The following is a 15,334-nucleotide window of genomic DNA, read 5'->3' as shown; positions in this document are numbered from 1 at the left end:
CTTGTGCTGCCATGATTAGTGCCTCTGTGCTGTCTTTCAGTCCAGCTTTGTCCAGCCACTGGTAGGATTTCTGGATATCAGCCACCTCCTCTATCTGCCGGTGGTACATACCGTGCAGGGGCCTGTCCTTCCATGATGGTTCCTCGTCTCCCTCCTCTTTCTTGGGTTTCTGCTGCCTGAGGTATTCACTGAGCACTCGGTCAGTTGGGGCCATCTTCCCAATGTATTCTTGGATGTTCCTTGTCTCATCCTGGACTGTGGTGCTGACACTCACCAGTCCCCGGCCCCCTTCCTTCCGCTTAGCGTACAGCCTCAGGGTGCTGGACTTGGGGTGAAACCCTCCATGCATGGTAAGGAGCTTTCTTGTCTTTATGTCAGTGGCTTCTATCTCCTCCTTTGGCCAGCCTATTACCCCAGCAGGGTACCTGATCACGGGCAGGGCGTACGTGTTGATGGCCCGGATCTTGTTCTTACCATTCAGCTGACTCCTCAGGACTTGCCTGACCCTCTGCAGGTACTTGGTGGTTGCAGCCTTTCTAGCGGCCTCTTCATGGTTCCCATTGGCCTGCGGGATCCCCAGGTACTTGTAACTGTCCTCTATGTCTGCAATGTTGCCTTCTGGTAGTTCAATCCCCTCAGTTCTGACTACCTTCTGACTATATATATATATATATATATATATAAAAAACACCCAGCACGCCCCTGCGGGCGGTTTATCCTTCAAGCTCGGGTCCTCTACCAGAGGCCTGGGAGCTTGAGAGTCCTGCGCAGTATCTTAGCTGTTCCCAGGACTGCGCTCTTCTGGACAGAGATCTCCGATGTTATTCCCGGGATCTGCTGGAGCCACTCGCCTAGCTTGGGAGTCACCGCACCTAGTGCTCCGATTACCACGGGGACCACCGTTACCTTCACCCTCCACATCCTCTCGAGCTCTTCTCTGAGCCCTTGGTATTTCTCCAGCTTCTCGTGTTCCTTCTTCCTGATATTGCTGTCATTCGGAACCGCTACATCGATCACTACGGCCGTCTTCTTCTGTTTGTCTACCACCACTATGTCCGGTTGGTTAGCCACCACCATTTTGTCCGTCTGTATCTGGAAGTCCCACAGGATCTTAGCTCGGTCATTCTCCACCACCCTTGGGGGCATCTCCCATTTTGACCTCGGGACTTCCAGGTTGTACTCAGCACAGATGTTCCTGTACACTATGCCGGCCACTTGGTTATGGCGTTCCATGTATGCCTTGCCTGCTAGCATCTTGCACCCTGCTGTTATGTGCTGGATTGTCTCTGGGGCATCTTTACACAGCCTGCACCTGGGGTCTTGCCTGGTGTGATAGACCCCAGCCTCTATGGATCTTGTGCTCAGAGCTTGTTCTTGTGCTGCCATGATTAGTGCCTCTGTGCTGTCTTTCAGTCCAGCTTTGTCCAGCCACTGGTAGGATTTCTGGATATCAGCCACCTCCTCTATCTGCCGGTGGTACATACCGTGCAGGGGCCTGTCCTTCCATGATGGTTCCTCGTCTCCATCCTCTTTCTTGGGTTTCTGCTGCCTGAGGTATTCACTGAGCACTCGGTCAGTTGGGGCCATCTTCCCAATGTATTCTTGGATGTTCCTTGTCTCATCCTGGACTGTGGTGCTGACACTCACCAGTCCCCGGCCCCCTTCCTTCCGCTTAGCGTACAGCCTCAGGGTGCTGGACTTGGGGTGAAACCCTCCATGCATGGTAAGGAGCTTTCTTGTCTTTATGTCAGTGGCTTCTATCTCCTCCTTTGGCCAGCTTATTACCCCAGCAGGGTACCTGATCACGGGCAGGGCGTATATATATATATATATATATATATATATATATATATATATATATATATATATATATATATATATATATATATATCCATAGGATCCCATGCAGACCCCTTTGCATCCTCTTGTCTCTTGTCTGATCACTGTTATAGGAATTATATATATATATATATATGTCCATGTTTCAAAACTCAGTCATCCCCCCCCCCCACAATCCCACATGCATTCTACCCTTTAGGGCTAAGCCCCGGGTGTATCAAATGTCTGCCTCCGCCTCTGCAGCCGGCTGTATACAGCAATCGTGTGTAAAAAGTGGTCAATAAGGAGATGCTGAAAAGCATTTTCATGCAAACATCGTCGGGTCTGCCGTGATATGTTTACAATGGAACTTCTGCTCCTGAACCTCATCTTTACGCAGGACTGTAAGCTGTCATCTGTGAGGCGTGAGCGGTGTTTGTTTTTAATACAGTTCATGGTGGAGAACAGCTGCTGACATAATGTGGATCCGAAGGTCCATAACTGGCCTACCTGGAGTTGAAAGTCTCGATAAATGCACGGCATTTCGTACACCGACTTCCATGAGTGTAACGCTTATTTTGAGCGATGAAAAAATTAAAGAATATAATTGTATTTTTATATTTCAATATCACAATCATCTTCCAATTTAGAACTACAAGTTAAAAAAGAACTAACATAAATAAAATACACTTAAGCTAAATACTTCTAATTTATTTTCACAAACCACGCGGAGCCGCACTATAAGGACTAAAGAGCCGCATGCGTCTCCGGAGCCGCAGGTTGCCGACCCCTGGATTAGACCCAAGTGTGCCAGCAATTTGTTTCTCCCCTTGTTCTTTTCCATTCAGCTCAGCCTGCATCATCTGTGGCCCTCTGATTTATGTATGATTTCTATGTGGGTGTTTCCGTGTCTTCATCAACTCTTCCTGCTGGCTATTTATCATAGTTGATCGCCTCTTGAGGGTGAAGAAAAGAGGGAAGCAGCTCTTGTAGATTTTTCTCAGAGCAGATACTGTAGGTCTTCTCCATGTTTCTCTTTGTTTTTCTCTGCTGCTCTCTCTGTCAAGGCACAGACTTTTCTCCCAGTGGATCTCTGTGAAATTAGGACAGCACAGACAATGTCTGGAATACTGTTAGAACACTTATGAAGAAAGTCTTTGTGTTTTATACTAGCTCTGATATATTTATACTAGCTCTTGGTGGCTCCTTCTTGAATATATTGAAATTCCTTGTCACTGTTGATACGATTTTTTTTTATATCAGACAGAAATTATGCCAGTCCTGTATTTCAAATCAAGTCTGGGGCCTTTCTGAATGGGGTTAGCGTGTTCTCTCCAGGTACTTCGGCTTCCTCCCACAGTCCAAAGATTCAATTAAAATTCAGTAAAATTTTATTTATATAGCACCAAATCACAATAACCGTTGCCCCAAGGCACTTTATATTATAAGGTAAATACCCTACAATAAACCAGAGAGATGGATGATACACAAAGATGAATGAAGTTAGGTTAACTAGTGATTGTATTCATACCACAGATATGAATATGTCTATCTCTATATGCTAGCCCTGGAATAGATTAGCAGCCTCTTCAGGCTGTACCCCGCCTTTTGCTCTATGACTGTCATAATCCTGCACTGGTTTGCCTTTTGCCAATATTCAAATAGTCCGCTCTGTTTAATGTTGCCAGCCACTTTGTGCTGTAATCAAGATTCTCTATCCAACAAAGCTTCGGTTGATGTCAGGGCAGAACAGAACAAATAAATACCCTTATTGTCGAGAAAGGTGAGATCGAAAGAAATTGAAGTACCCTTGGCTTACCTCTCATTACATTGGTGAGAGGGTAAGAGGTCTTAACATCCAGTCTTTTATGTTAAAACTGACACAGACTGCTAACAACATTTATCTATATTCACATTTGGCTAATAGTAAATCTAAATCTATTATCTTAATTTTAATGAAAGAAAAAGAGGTCATGCTTTTGAAATCCAGTGCCTCCAGCTGTGTTCCTGCCTTTGACCTTTCTTATTTGGCCCTGCATGAAAAATCCAGCATCCAGCAAACTGAAACTCTTCAAATAAACCAGTCCTCTGCAGATGATCAGTTAGCTGTTTTACAAGCACTAGCAAGGTGAACCAATGTATGCCAGTCCATTTACCGATTTCACAGTTGCTACTGAGTGTAAATTTTGAGAAAGTATTTTGGCAGTAACAGTTAGCTATTAATTAATTAACATTTGTGACTCGATCCTTGTCTGTTCCAGTCTGGATGCCAAGGTATCCTCGGGCAAGGGACTGAAGTGATGAGTTCATTGAAGTGTGAATGTTATATAGAAGACTTAGACATAGAAGAAAAGTGCTATTGTGAGTGGATGAATACAGCAAGGTATGTAAGCAAAGAAGGCATTATATTAGAACCAGCCTTTTTAGTCTACTTGTCAAAATGGAAAGTGTCCGGGAAACACAGTCAGAAAAATGAGGGATTAAGTTACTGCTAATACAAACAGAACAGTGCCTGCTGCTTTAGATTCACATTGAATCCATTGTTTTGGGAAATAAACTTTTCACAAAATATACAATGTGATTCTCAATGAGCTTTGCATTTTGTGCTAATGTTTGTATAAAGTGCATCTAGAAAGAAAAATGTTTGTGATTCCTTCATTGTGTCATGCTGTTGGGAGACAGCATGACACAATAGAGTGTGGAAAATAGGAAACTCTCATGGAGTGAAATCTGCAGCATGGAGTCTAATAGACTAAGTTTCATCATCCGAGCGACATAAAATCTGCTACCTTCCCCAATAAATCTGCAGCTGTGGTTTGGAAAGGACCCATCCTACCCCCTGTGTACAGTCCCAGCAACACTCAAGCACATCTTGGTTGGTTGTAGGACTAGCCGTACTCAGGGCAGATAGACATGGAGACACAACCAGGTTCCCGGGTGTCTAGCCGAGAAAGTTGAGTGCAAAAGAAAATCCATCATCACTCAACCTTTCATGAACCAAGAGGAGCGTCAGTTTTCATCAACATTTGTCCGGGAAGGAGACAAGCCGAGGACAATCCCCTCAACCCCAGACTTGGGCCCGCTGAAGGTTGCCAGGGATTGGCAGATGCAAGTGGACTTGGATCAGAGGCCAATTTTTCCCACAGAGATCGTAACAACAACTTTGCGACCAGACCTCGTCCTTTAGTCTAACTCCCAAAAACTTGCGTACGACCGGGCGCCCCCCGTCTGGCTCTCCTCTCTCCTATCTTGTCCCTTTTGTCTTACTTCTCTCTATCACCTTTTCTATCCCTTTGAAGAATTTAGGCTCCATTAATGGTAAAGAGGTAAGTATTATTTCTCAGTTGCAGTGAATAGATAGAAAATAAACTGTAGGAAACTAAACAGAAGAAAGAAGAAGAGAAATAACAAGTTAACATAAACCAGTGGCACACTCCAGGGCCTGATCAACCCTGGCAGGGCCTCCTTGGATGAGGGTGTCTAGTGATAACGGCCGAAACACCCGATGAATCAAAGGTCCACTACTGACGATGTGTCCCAAATTTTAAAATGATAATCCAGATCAGATCTCGAATCCCTAAACCTAACCAAGGAAGGAAAATGGCAGATTAGCCTGGGTAAAAGACCGAAAGTTGAGGCACACAATGGTGCGTGCTGCTGACAAAGTTTCTGGGCTGCCTTTCCTCATAACAGCCATCCGTCAAGAGTCTCTCCATCTAAAGCAATGCATTATCAGGGACTGTAACCTCTAGTCCTTCTTACTGAATCTGATCAAATTACTCACACAATGATGGGATAGGTAAATAATTGCCAAAATTGATTAAAATAAAGAAATAAACTGAATTTGCTATATCAGCTGAGATTATTTCTTTAATGACGTGTTTGAACACTGAAGCCTAACTGGGTGGCCACTAAGTGCAAATGACCAATACATAAGGAACTTTAGTTTTAGATATTATAGTTAACAGACAGAGGTAATTGTGGTTATTCTAAAAATAGAGAAAGATGCATCAGTCCAACCTAGTTTATATTATATTTGGCTTTAAGCTCTAGTACTCCTGCATATTCATTGCCAGAAGTGGCTCTTATGCCACACCACCAAAACACCACACCACTGCAAGATTTGTTTTTCTGGACATCTGAATTAATCAAAGTGATTCTGGTGTTTTCTTTTTTGTTTTGTTTTTTGATATCCAGATTAAGGCTTAATGGTTGGCCTTGTGAAATACGACACAATTTGGATGTTGCTAACTGTGTTTTGTTTGCTTGAAATAATGTGTAGAGAATAACTGCCAGTTTCCATTATTATTGAATAGCAATGCCCACCGACTCTGTATCTGTAGCCTAGCTATTCCATAGCAAAGCCAGAAAAAGAGCTGCAACATACATTAATCTTTGTAGAGCTTGTCATCTCCTTCCAGTAATATGAGGGCAATGGTCAGCAGAAATAAATCCTCTGAGGGAGCAAATGAGATTAGAGACTAAGTTTGAGCTGAGCTGGGTCATTTCACATCAAAGCCATATCAGAAGCTCAAAATAAATGAATTCAATTTACATTCGCTTGCTACAGTGGAACATTAAACATCTGAAATTATTGCTCTTCTCTCGTGATCTACACTGTGGCCATAAGGCCTGATTAGATACAGCAGAGGCTAACATTTTTTCACAGCAGTTGTACATATTTGGCTTCTAGCCAGTCCAGGGCTGAACTATTTTTACATTGCCACTGCACTTTCATCTTTTATTTTACCATTCATCCCCATGTAGATCTGCTACATTTTACATGAAAGAAAAATAAAAGCTGAGCATATCAGTAAAGTTTCATTAAAGTCAAAACATGATAAATGGCCATAAATTCTGGAAAGACACAGCAAAATGATGTAGCACATAGCAGCCTCGGGGACAATTTGTCTCTGTGAAAGCTCCCTGCTAACACCAGTGTTATGATGCCACAGTGCTACCATGATGGCTCCTTTATCTCTTTTCTCATCTCCCACGAGCCTTTCAGTTCTTTAGTTTTTTGGTTGGCCTAGGTTTTAACAGCTACAGCTGACCATGCTAATGACCAGCTCAGGGAGTGAGAGGACACGACTTAAGCAGCTGCGTTTTAGCTCAAACAAGAAATACTATAAAGACCAATGCAGCACTCATTTCTATTTTTGTGAGCCACTATAGAGCTGGGCAACATCCCTCTGCACTAACAGAGTACTAGAAGCAGCTGGGGTTATAGGTTGTCATTTATTGGCCTATTTAATCTCCCTACATATTTCCTCACCTGAGGCACAGTGCTGCTCTCAACAGGCAGAATCAATAACAGAGCTACTCTATGCCATCGAGGGGTAACAATAAAACTAGCACAATTACAGTAAGATGGATCAGAATCTTTAGCAGTAGTATATTATTTATATGTTTGGATGAATTCCAGGAGGCTGTAGGAAGACAAGTCAGTGGGCTATAAAGAAACTTGTTAGTTCACTGGTCACCTGAGAGGCACTCTGGACATGTTTCCGAGCATTTTGCAATGATGTGATAGTTCTTTGTAGAAATTAATGTAAATGCCAGCACAAGGTTCTAGTGGGTGGGAGTCACAGGAGGATACGGCACTGTAGTGTTTCATTGTTTTGTACTATTTCGGGTTTATTTACCTCTGTTTATACCAGTGGAATAATTGAAAAGATAGGAAGTTAGCGCCAGTGGGGTTTTTCTTCTCTTTTTACTTGCACAAAATCAGCTTTCATCAGCTTTTCGCAACTTTTTTACAGCATGAGAATCTATGCAGACAAGTATAATGTGAATATTTGAACATAGTTCAAGAATTTCAGTCAGCAAGCTAACTGAAATGCAAATGAGTTATTATGGGGTTTCAGTAAGAGAATGCTGCTGCTATAAACAAATCTGATTGTATATTGCTTAAAGAAGTGTTTGAGAAAATGTAGCAGCTTAACCAAAACACCCACTTTAAAAACAATTCTCAGTTGTTAGTCAGATATCTGGACATTTGCCTCACATTAGTGTAAGTTTGCTTATTGTTTTTCTTATCTTCTTGTGGCCGCTGACAGTGGACTCGTCGCAGTGCTTGTCCTTCTTGACCTCAGCATTCATCAATGTTGACCGTAAACTTTTATTAGGAAGATTACAGCATGTCGTAGGTATTAAAGGTACTGCTCCGCATGGTTTGAATGACATCTGTCATGTTAATGGGGATTCTTCTTTATGCTTCCCCTATGCAGTATCGCCACTGTGTAGATGATAGCCACCTTTCTCTTTTCATGATGACCTCAAATTTTCAGCTTCTAAATTCAGATAAAACTGAGTTAATCATACTTGGCCCTAAAAATATTAGAAATATGACGTCTAACCAGATAATCACTCTGGACTGCATTACCTTGGCCTCCAGCGACTGACTAGGACATGTCCTTCAGTGTGCATATTAAACAAATATGGAAAACTACTTTCTTGCATTTGTGCAACATCTCTAAAATTAAAAATATCCTGTCTCAGAGTGATGCTGAAAAACTAGTTCATTCATTCACTATTTCTAGTCTGGATTATTATAATTCATTATTGTCTGGTTGCCCTAAAAGCTTCCGGAAAAGCCTTCAGTTCATCCAAAATAAATAAGTAAAGTGCTATACGAATGCAGGCCATTTACCAAAATGCTGTAGCAAGAGAGAGCAGATTCTTCCAAAAACATCCTCTCAAACAAACATTCTCCCATATCCTTATATACAATTATTTGAATTATCAGGCCCCATCTTATTATAAAGACCTCATAGACACAAAAAACCCAAATAGAGCACTTCGCTCTCAGACTGCTGGGTTACTTAGAGTAATTAAATGTAGAACATGTGGGAGAGGCTTCAGCTTTCAGGCCTCTCTTCTGTGGAACCAGATCCTGCTTCGATTTGGGAGACTGACTCTCTCTGAACTTTTAAGATTAGACTTAAAACTTTCCTTTCTGACAAAACTTAAAGTTAGGACTCGATCAGGTGACCATGAATCCCCTCTTAGTTATGCTGCAGTAAACGTAGTGTGTTGGGGGCTTCCCATGATATGCTCAGCATTTCTCCTTCTCTCACCCCTTGTCACTCACCATGTGTTTATCCATCTCTGCATTTAATTATGAGTTATTATTAATCTCTGGCTCGCCTCCACAACATGTCTCCTGACCTCTCTCCCTCCCCTCGCCCTAGCCCAGATGGCTGCTCCTCCCTGAGGCTGATTTTGCCCGAAATTTCTTCCTGTTTAAAGGGAGTTTTTCCCTCCCACATTTGCTCAAGTGCTTGCTGATAGGGGTTGTCTAATATTTGTGGTTTTATCTGTATTATTGCAGAGACAAAAAAACAAACAAAACCAAGACCATATAACTGAGGGTGTGAAAACGTTTTGAAAGGTGTTAAGTGGGTTATGTGTTATAGGTTAGAGATTAATGGTGGCTTTGGAGCAGATTCTTTTATAATGCTTGCACCACTGTCAGGAAACACTAGTCTAAATTTCTGAAACTAAATGTCATGTCTTGCTGAAATTTCACATTTTACACCTTAATTTCAGTCTCCTTTTGTGTATTTTCCGCTGTCTCTCTGCTTCCCTGACTCTTTCACCTCTTTCTCTCCAGCCTTCATGTTGAGCTGTGTCTTCCCCAAGCAGCCTCTCTATGGTGATGTATCAGTGAGCAGTCTCCACTCTGGAGGGCAGGCTTTCTTCTCCTGTTTGACGGGCTACAAGCTGCAAGGTTCCTCTGTGTTGACCTGCCGCAATTCTAGCACACCCTACTGGAGTGGGAAGGAACCAAAGTGCCTAGGTAACGTTTCCCAGACGAAACTCTTCGACTAGCCACAGCTGAAGACGGAAATTATACACATAACCTAATTAATTATACAGGCAATATTTTAGTTACAAAGGTTTTTTTTATAAGTATTTCATAGCATTTACACATTAACAAAAGTGCAAAATTATTGTTTTTATGCATTCTATTTACATTTAATTGTATCAATAATAATAATGCATTTATATAGTGCTTTTCGGGACCCCTCAAAGCGCTTTACAATTCCACTATTCATTCATTCATTCATTCATTCACACACTGGTGGAGGCAGCTACAGTTGTAGCCACAGCTGCCCTGGGACAGACTGACAGAGGCGAGGCTGCCATATCGCACCATCGGCCCCTCTGGTCATCACCAGTAGGCGGTAGGTGAAGTGTCTTGCCCAAGAACACAACGACCGAGACTGTCCGAGCCGGGGCTCGAACCGGCAACAAGACAAGCTGCCAACTCTTTGAGCCACGATCGCCCCAAGTCTCAGTCTAAGTTAGTCAGAGAAAGTAATTAATAGAAGTATTGCATATGCGTTTCGAGTGGGTGGGATAGCATACAGGAACATACATACATGCCATCTATGGCCTGGAAGTTCCAGGGTCAAAATGGGATACACCGAGTGGTGGACAAGCAGAAGAAGAGGTTGTGATAGAAAGTGTTGATCAAGTTACTTAAAAAAAGTAATCAGTAACTAATTACTGATTACTTCCCCAAAAAAGTAATCCCGTTACTTTAGTGATTACTTATTTTCAAAAGTAATTAATTACTTAGTTACTTAGTTACTTTTTAAAAACACGATTTACAACCTGAATAGGTGATAAAGCCATAGATCTTTCAGCCCAATTCTACTTTTTCTGCATAATCCATCATACAAAATGTAATCAAATGGAAAAGTCTCTTTTTTTAAACTTGTTTTATCAGTTTTGATCTTTTAACTTTATGCATCAAGCAAAAATTTAATTATATGCAACAGTCTCTGACTTGAATAAATTAGTTTAACATTTAAATCTATTTTCTGCACATTCCAGCACATAAAATAAAATATTTTTTGTGTTTACACTCAGTCTTTCAAATAGATGCAAGTAAAACACAGCAGAAAATAAATAAAGTCAAAGACTAGCGGTCTATTTTCACCTGTAAAGCAGGAGTGGGGTAGGCGGAGGTTTACGCTGGTGCAGGTGTGCCGCGGTCAGTGGAAGAATCCGCGAGTTTCTCTGTGAGTTTCCCATTATGTCCTTGCGCACTTGGTGCTTGCTTGGAAGTTTAGGTTTTGTCACTGTAAAAAGAAGTTTTCTTCCCACGCACGATGGACGCTAATGTTTTTGTCACTTTTTATGGAATCAAACTCAAAGTAAGGTCAGTACTTCCACGCTTTAAACGCTGCACGTTCGTACTCTCTCCCACATTCGATATGTGATCCATTGTTGATCTGCACACAGCTGTTGTCACTAACAGCGCACTTGCTTACGTCACTGTCATGAGACATTCTCGCAAAAAATCACGGTTTTAGTAGCAGTAACGCAGCGTTCCTACGGGAAAGTAACGGTAATCTAATTACCGTTTTTGCAATAGTAATCCCTTACTTTACTCGTTACTTGAAAAAAGTAATCAGTAACGCGTTACTGCCCATCTCTGGTGATAGATGTGGAAATAGTAACTGATAGCAACATCAGGAAGAAAGGACACATGAAGCTTGAGAAGGGCTGAGAGGTAACTGGAAAAGATGTGGAAGGTAAAGGCATCAGTGGTCTCCATGGTAATCAGAACACTCAGGCCTGTGACCTCCAAACTGGGCGAGTCTTGCCAGCAGATTTCAGGAAGGACAGAACAGCACGGTCTTAGGAACAGCTTGACGATCTAAATTCTTGATTACAGGTTGAATATTAACAAAAGCTATTTTCTCACCTACATGCAGTTGTATCAAGTCGTGTATCTACTGTTGATAGGTTCATTTCTTGGTAGAAGGTAGTTTTAATTGAAAACTACTGACAGTGTGAATTACTCAGACAGACAGCAATTAAATGGTTTTCCTACAGAATTATTTTACATAATAATAATTGATGCTATTCACATTTCTTACATTTCTTGTGCATTGTAAAATGTACAAGTGTATTTAGACAGTTGTATTCTTTATGTAGTCACCTCCAGTTTGCATTGTTTCTTCTTTGGCTGCTGTTAGCACAACCCAAAAGGCTTTATTTCATCCAGACATTCACATTATTTTTCTGCAACGGAAATTTCATAATATAGTACAAACAGTACTACACTAGCTACTTGATAACAACTAACAGTATCAGGAAGTGTTGACTTACTAAAATTATTGTAACAGCACTTGACAGCAGAGCAGCAGTGGTGTGATACTAATGATGATAATCAAATTATGCAGTGGATGGATCAAATTTATGCTTTACAAGTTTACAATTTATAATGTTAAAATTAAGGGAAATATAAATAATTTTTGCTATAATAAATTTTGATGTTGGCAAATGTCTGAATGCTTTCAAATACTAAAAGCAGTCTTATTAGGCTGGTTCTTGTTTTTTTTTTCATGGTCACCAGTTTGAGTTTGGTTATTAAGTTAGGGTAATAGAGAATGAGATGATGTCAGTACGAGTAAATTTGACTGAGATTCACTACATAATGTGAAATCCACCACAGTTTAATTTGATGTTCACTTCCATTCCTTCTTGTTTTTCAGCTGCCTGTGGAGGTTTGGTGAGGAACATCACAGTTGGTCGGATTGTCTCTCCTGGTTTTCCGAGCAACTACAGCAACAACCTAACCTGCCACTGGCTGCTGGAGGCCCCTGAGGGCCAGAGGCTCCACATCCACTTTGAGAAGGTAGCACTGGCTGAGGATGATGATCGGTAAGCTATGATTTGAGATTGTTGTAAACTGAAAACTCTTTCCTTTAACAAATTGATCATTTCAAAAACAATTACTCTAAAGCTCCTATGTGCACAATTTTCAAGTTTCCAGTCTTACACAGTCTTAGAATGAGTATCACCTAATGCAACAAAGCAGCCTAAGCAAAGAGGCCCAGACCTCCCTCTCCCCAGCCACCTCCTCCAGCTTATCCGGGGGAATACCAAGGCGTTCCCAGGCCAGCCGAGAGATATAATCTCTCCAGCGTGTCCTGGGTCTGCCCCGGGCCTCCTCCCGGTGGGACATGCCTGGAACACCTCACCCAGGAGGCGCCCAGGGGGCATCCTTGTCAGATGCCCGAACCACCTCAGCTGGCTCCTTTCGATGTGGAGCAGCAGCTGCTCTACTCTGAGCCCCTCCCGGATGGCCGAACTTCTCACCCTATCTCTAAGGGAGAGGCCAGCCACCCTTCGGAGGAAGCTCATTTCTGCCGCTTGTATCCGCGATCTCGTTCTTTCGGTCACTAACCACAGCTCGTGGCCATAGGTGAGGGTAGGGACGTAGATCGACCGGTAAATTGAGAGCTTCGCTTTTACACTCAGCTCCCTCTTCACCACGACGGACCGGTGCAGCGTCCGCATTACTGCAGCTGCAGCCCCAATCCGTCTGTCGATCTCCGGCTCCCTTCTCCCATCACTCGCGAACAAGACCCCGAGATACTTGATCTCCTCCACTTGGGGCAGGAACTCATCCCCGACCCGGAGTGGGCACTCCACCCTTTTCCGGCTGAGAACCATGGCCTCAGATTTGGAGGTGCTGATCCTCATTCCCGCTGCTTCACACTCGGCTGCGAACCGTTCCAGTGCGAGCTGGAGGCCCTCACCCGATGAAGCCAACAGAACCACATCATCTGCAAAAATCAGAGATGAGATTCTGAGGCCACCAAAGCGAAAGCCCTCCGCCACTTGGCTGCGCCTAGAAATCCTGTCCATAAAAATTATGAACAGAACCGGAGACAAAGGGCAGCCCTGGCGGAGCCCATCACCCACCGGGAACGAGTCCGACTTATTGCCGGCAATGCGAACCAAGCTCTTGCAACGGTTGTATAGGGATCGAATGGCCCGTAGCAATGGGCCAGACACCCCATATTCCCGCAACACCTCCCACAGGACACCCCGAGGGACACGGTCGAATGCCTTCTCCAAGTCCACAAAACACATGTAGACTGGTTGGGCAAACTCCCATGCACCCTCAAGTATCCTGGAGAGGATAAAGAGCTGGTCCAGTGTTCCGCGACCAGGACGAAAACCGCATTGTTCCTCCTGTATCCGAGGTTCGACTAACGGACGAACTCTCCTTTCCAGCACCCTGGCATAGACTTTCCCAGGGAGGCTGAGGAGTGTGATCCCCCTGTAGTTGGAACACACCCTCCGGTCCCCTTTCTTAAAGATGGGGACCACCACCCCGGTCTGCCAGTCCACAGGTACTGCCCCTAATCTCCACGCAACATTGCAGAGGCGTGTCAACCAGGACAGCCCTACAACGTCCAGAGCCTTCAGGAACTCAGGGCGGACCTCATCAACACCAGGGGCTCTGCCACCAAGGAGTTGTTTAACTGTCTCAGTGACCCCGCCCCCGGAAATTGGCGGGTCATTCCCCTCATCCCCAGACTCTGCTTCCTCCTCGGAAGACGTGTCAGTGGGATTAAGGAGGTCCTCGAAGTATTCCTTCCACCGCCTGACAATTTTCTCAGTCGACGTCAGCAGCACTCCGCCAGCACTATACACAGTGCAGGTAGAGCACCGCTTTCCCCTCCTGAGACGTCTGACGGTTTGCCAGAATCTCTTCGAGGCAGTCCGAAAGTCTTTTTCCATGGCCTCTCCGAACTCCTCCCACACCCGAGTTTTTGCTTCAGCCACTGCCCGAGCCGCATTCCGCTTGGCCTGTCGATACCTGTCGGCTGCCTCCGGAGTCCCACAGGCTAACCAAGCCCGATAGGACTCCTTCTTCAGCCTAGTGGCTTCCTTCACCTCTGGTGTCCATTTGGTTCGGGGATTACCACCACGGCAGGCACCAACCACCTTGCGGCCGCAGCTCAATGCAGCAGCTTCGGCAATGGAGACGCTGAACATGGTCCATTCGGACTCAATGTCCCCAGTCTCCCTCGGAATGCTGTTGAAGCTCTGCCGGAGGTGTGCGTTGAAGATCTCGCGGACTGGGGCCTCTGCTAGACGTTCCCAGCACACCCTCACTACGCGTTTAGGTGTACCAGGTCTGTCCAGCGTCTTCCCCCGCCACCTGATCCAACTCACCACCAGGTGGTGATCAGTAGGGTTGCAAAGGGGCGGAAAATTTCCGGTAAATTTCCGAAAAGTTTCCGGTAAATTTCCATGGTAAGTTAAGCTTGGGAATTTTGGAAATATTCCATATTGGAAACTGTCCATGGAAATAATGGGAATTATGGAAATTAATGGGAATTTAGGAGAACTAATTGGGAATATATTATTTCCAAGCATAAATATAAACAGAAATCATAAGAAAACCTCCATGCAAAATGTTTTCAACAGATATTTAAACAGATTTATTTGTAAGTACAGTAGAATAGAACACGTTTCAATAACTTGTTTCATGGATGAATAAAAACAGAAATGTTGAGTTCAATATTACCATCCCCTAACCCCGCTCATTCAAAAATGCCCCCTGTCCAAAAATCTCCACAAAGTCCCATTCAAAAGGTGAAATGAAAAATGCCACTTATCCTCCAAAACGTCCCATTAAACATGCAAATCTTCCTTCAAGCAATCCTCTTTTCTCATTTTTGCTCAGTCAATAGAC

General features: G+C 43.6%; 1 protein-coding gene across 3 annotated transcripts in view; it reads left to right on the top strand.

The window, feature by feature from the left end:
* Positions 1-15,334, top strand: part of sez6b (seizure related 6 homolog b) — a 240,620-nt gene that overhangs the window by 189,277 nt on the left and 36,009 nt on the right. For all 3 annotated transcript variants that reach the window (XM_085244805.1, XM_085244804.1, XM_085244803.1), the window contains 2 exons: positions 9,434-9,619; positions 12,333-12,501. In XM_085244805.1, the coding sequence (XP_085100931.1) occupies positions 9,434-9,619; positions 12,333-12,501 (355 nt within the window). The remainder of the gene's footprint in view (positions 1-9,433; positions 9,620-12,332; positions 12,502-15,334) is intronic.

The sequence above is a fragment of the Mchenga conophoros genome, linkage group LG14 (genome assembly GCF_057382185.1).
Source record: "Mchenga conophoros isolate Kocher_MC1m ecotype Shallow Benthic linkage group LG14, M_conophoros_male_GT1.1, whole genome shotgun sequence".
NCBI classification, from domain to species: Eukaryota; Metazoa; Chordata; class Actinopteri; order Cichliformes; family Cichlidae; genus Mchenga; species Mchenga conophoros.
This window is presented reverse-complemented; position numbering and strand designations above follow the sequence as displayed.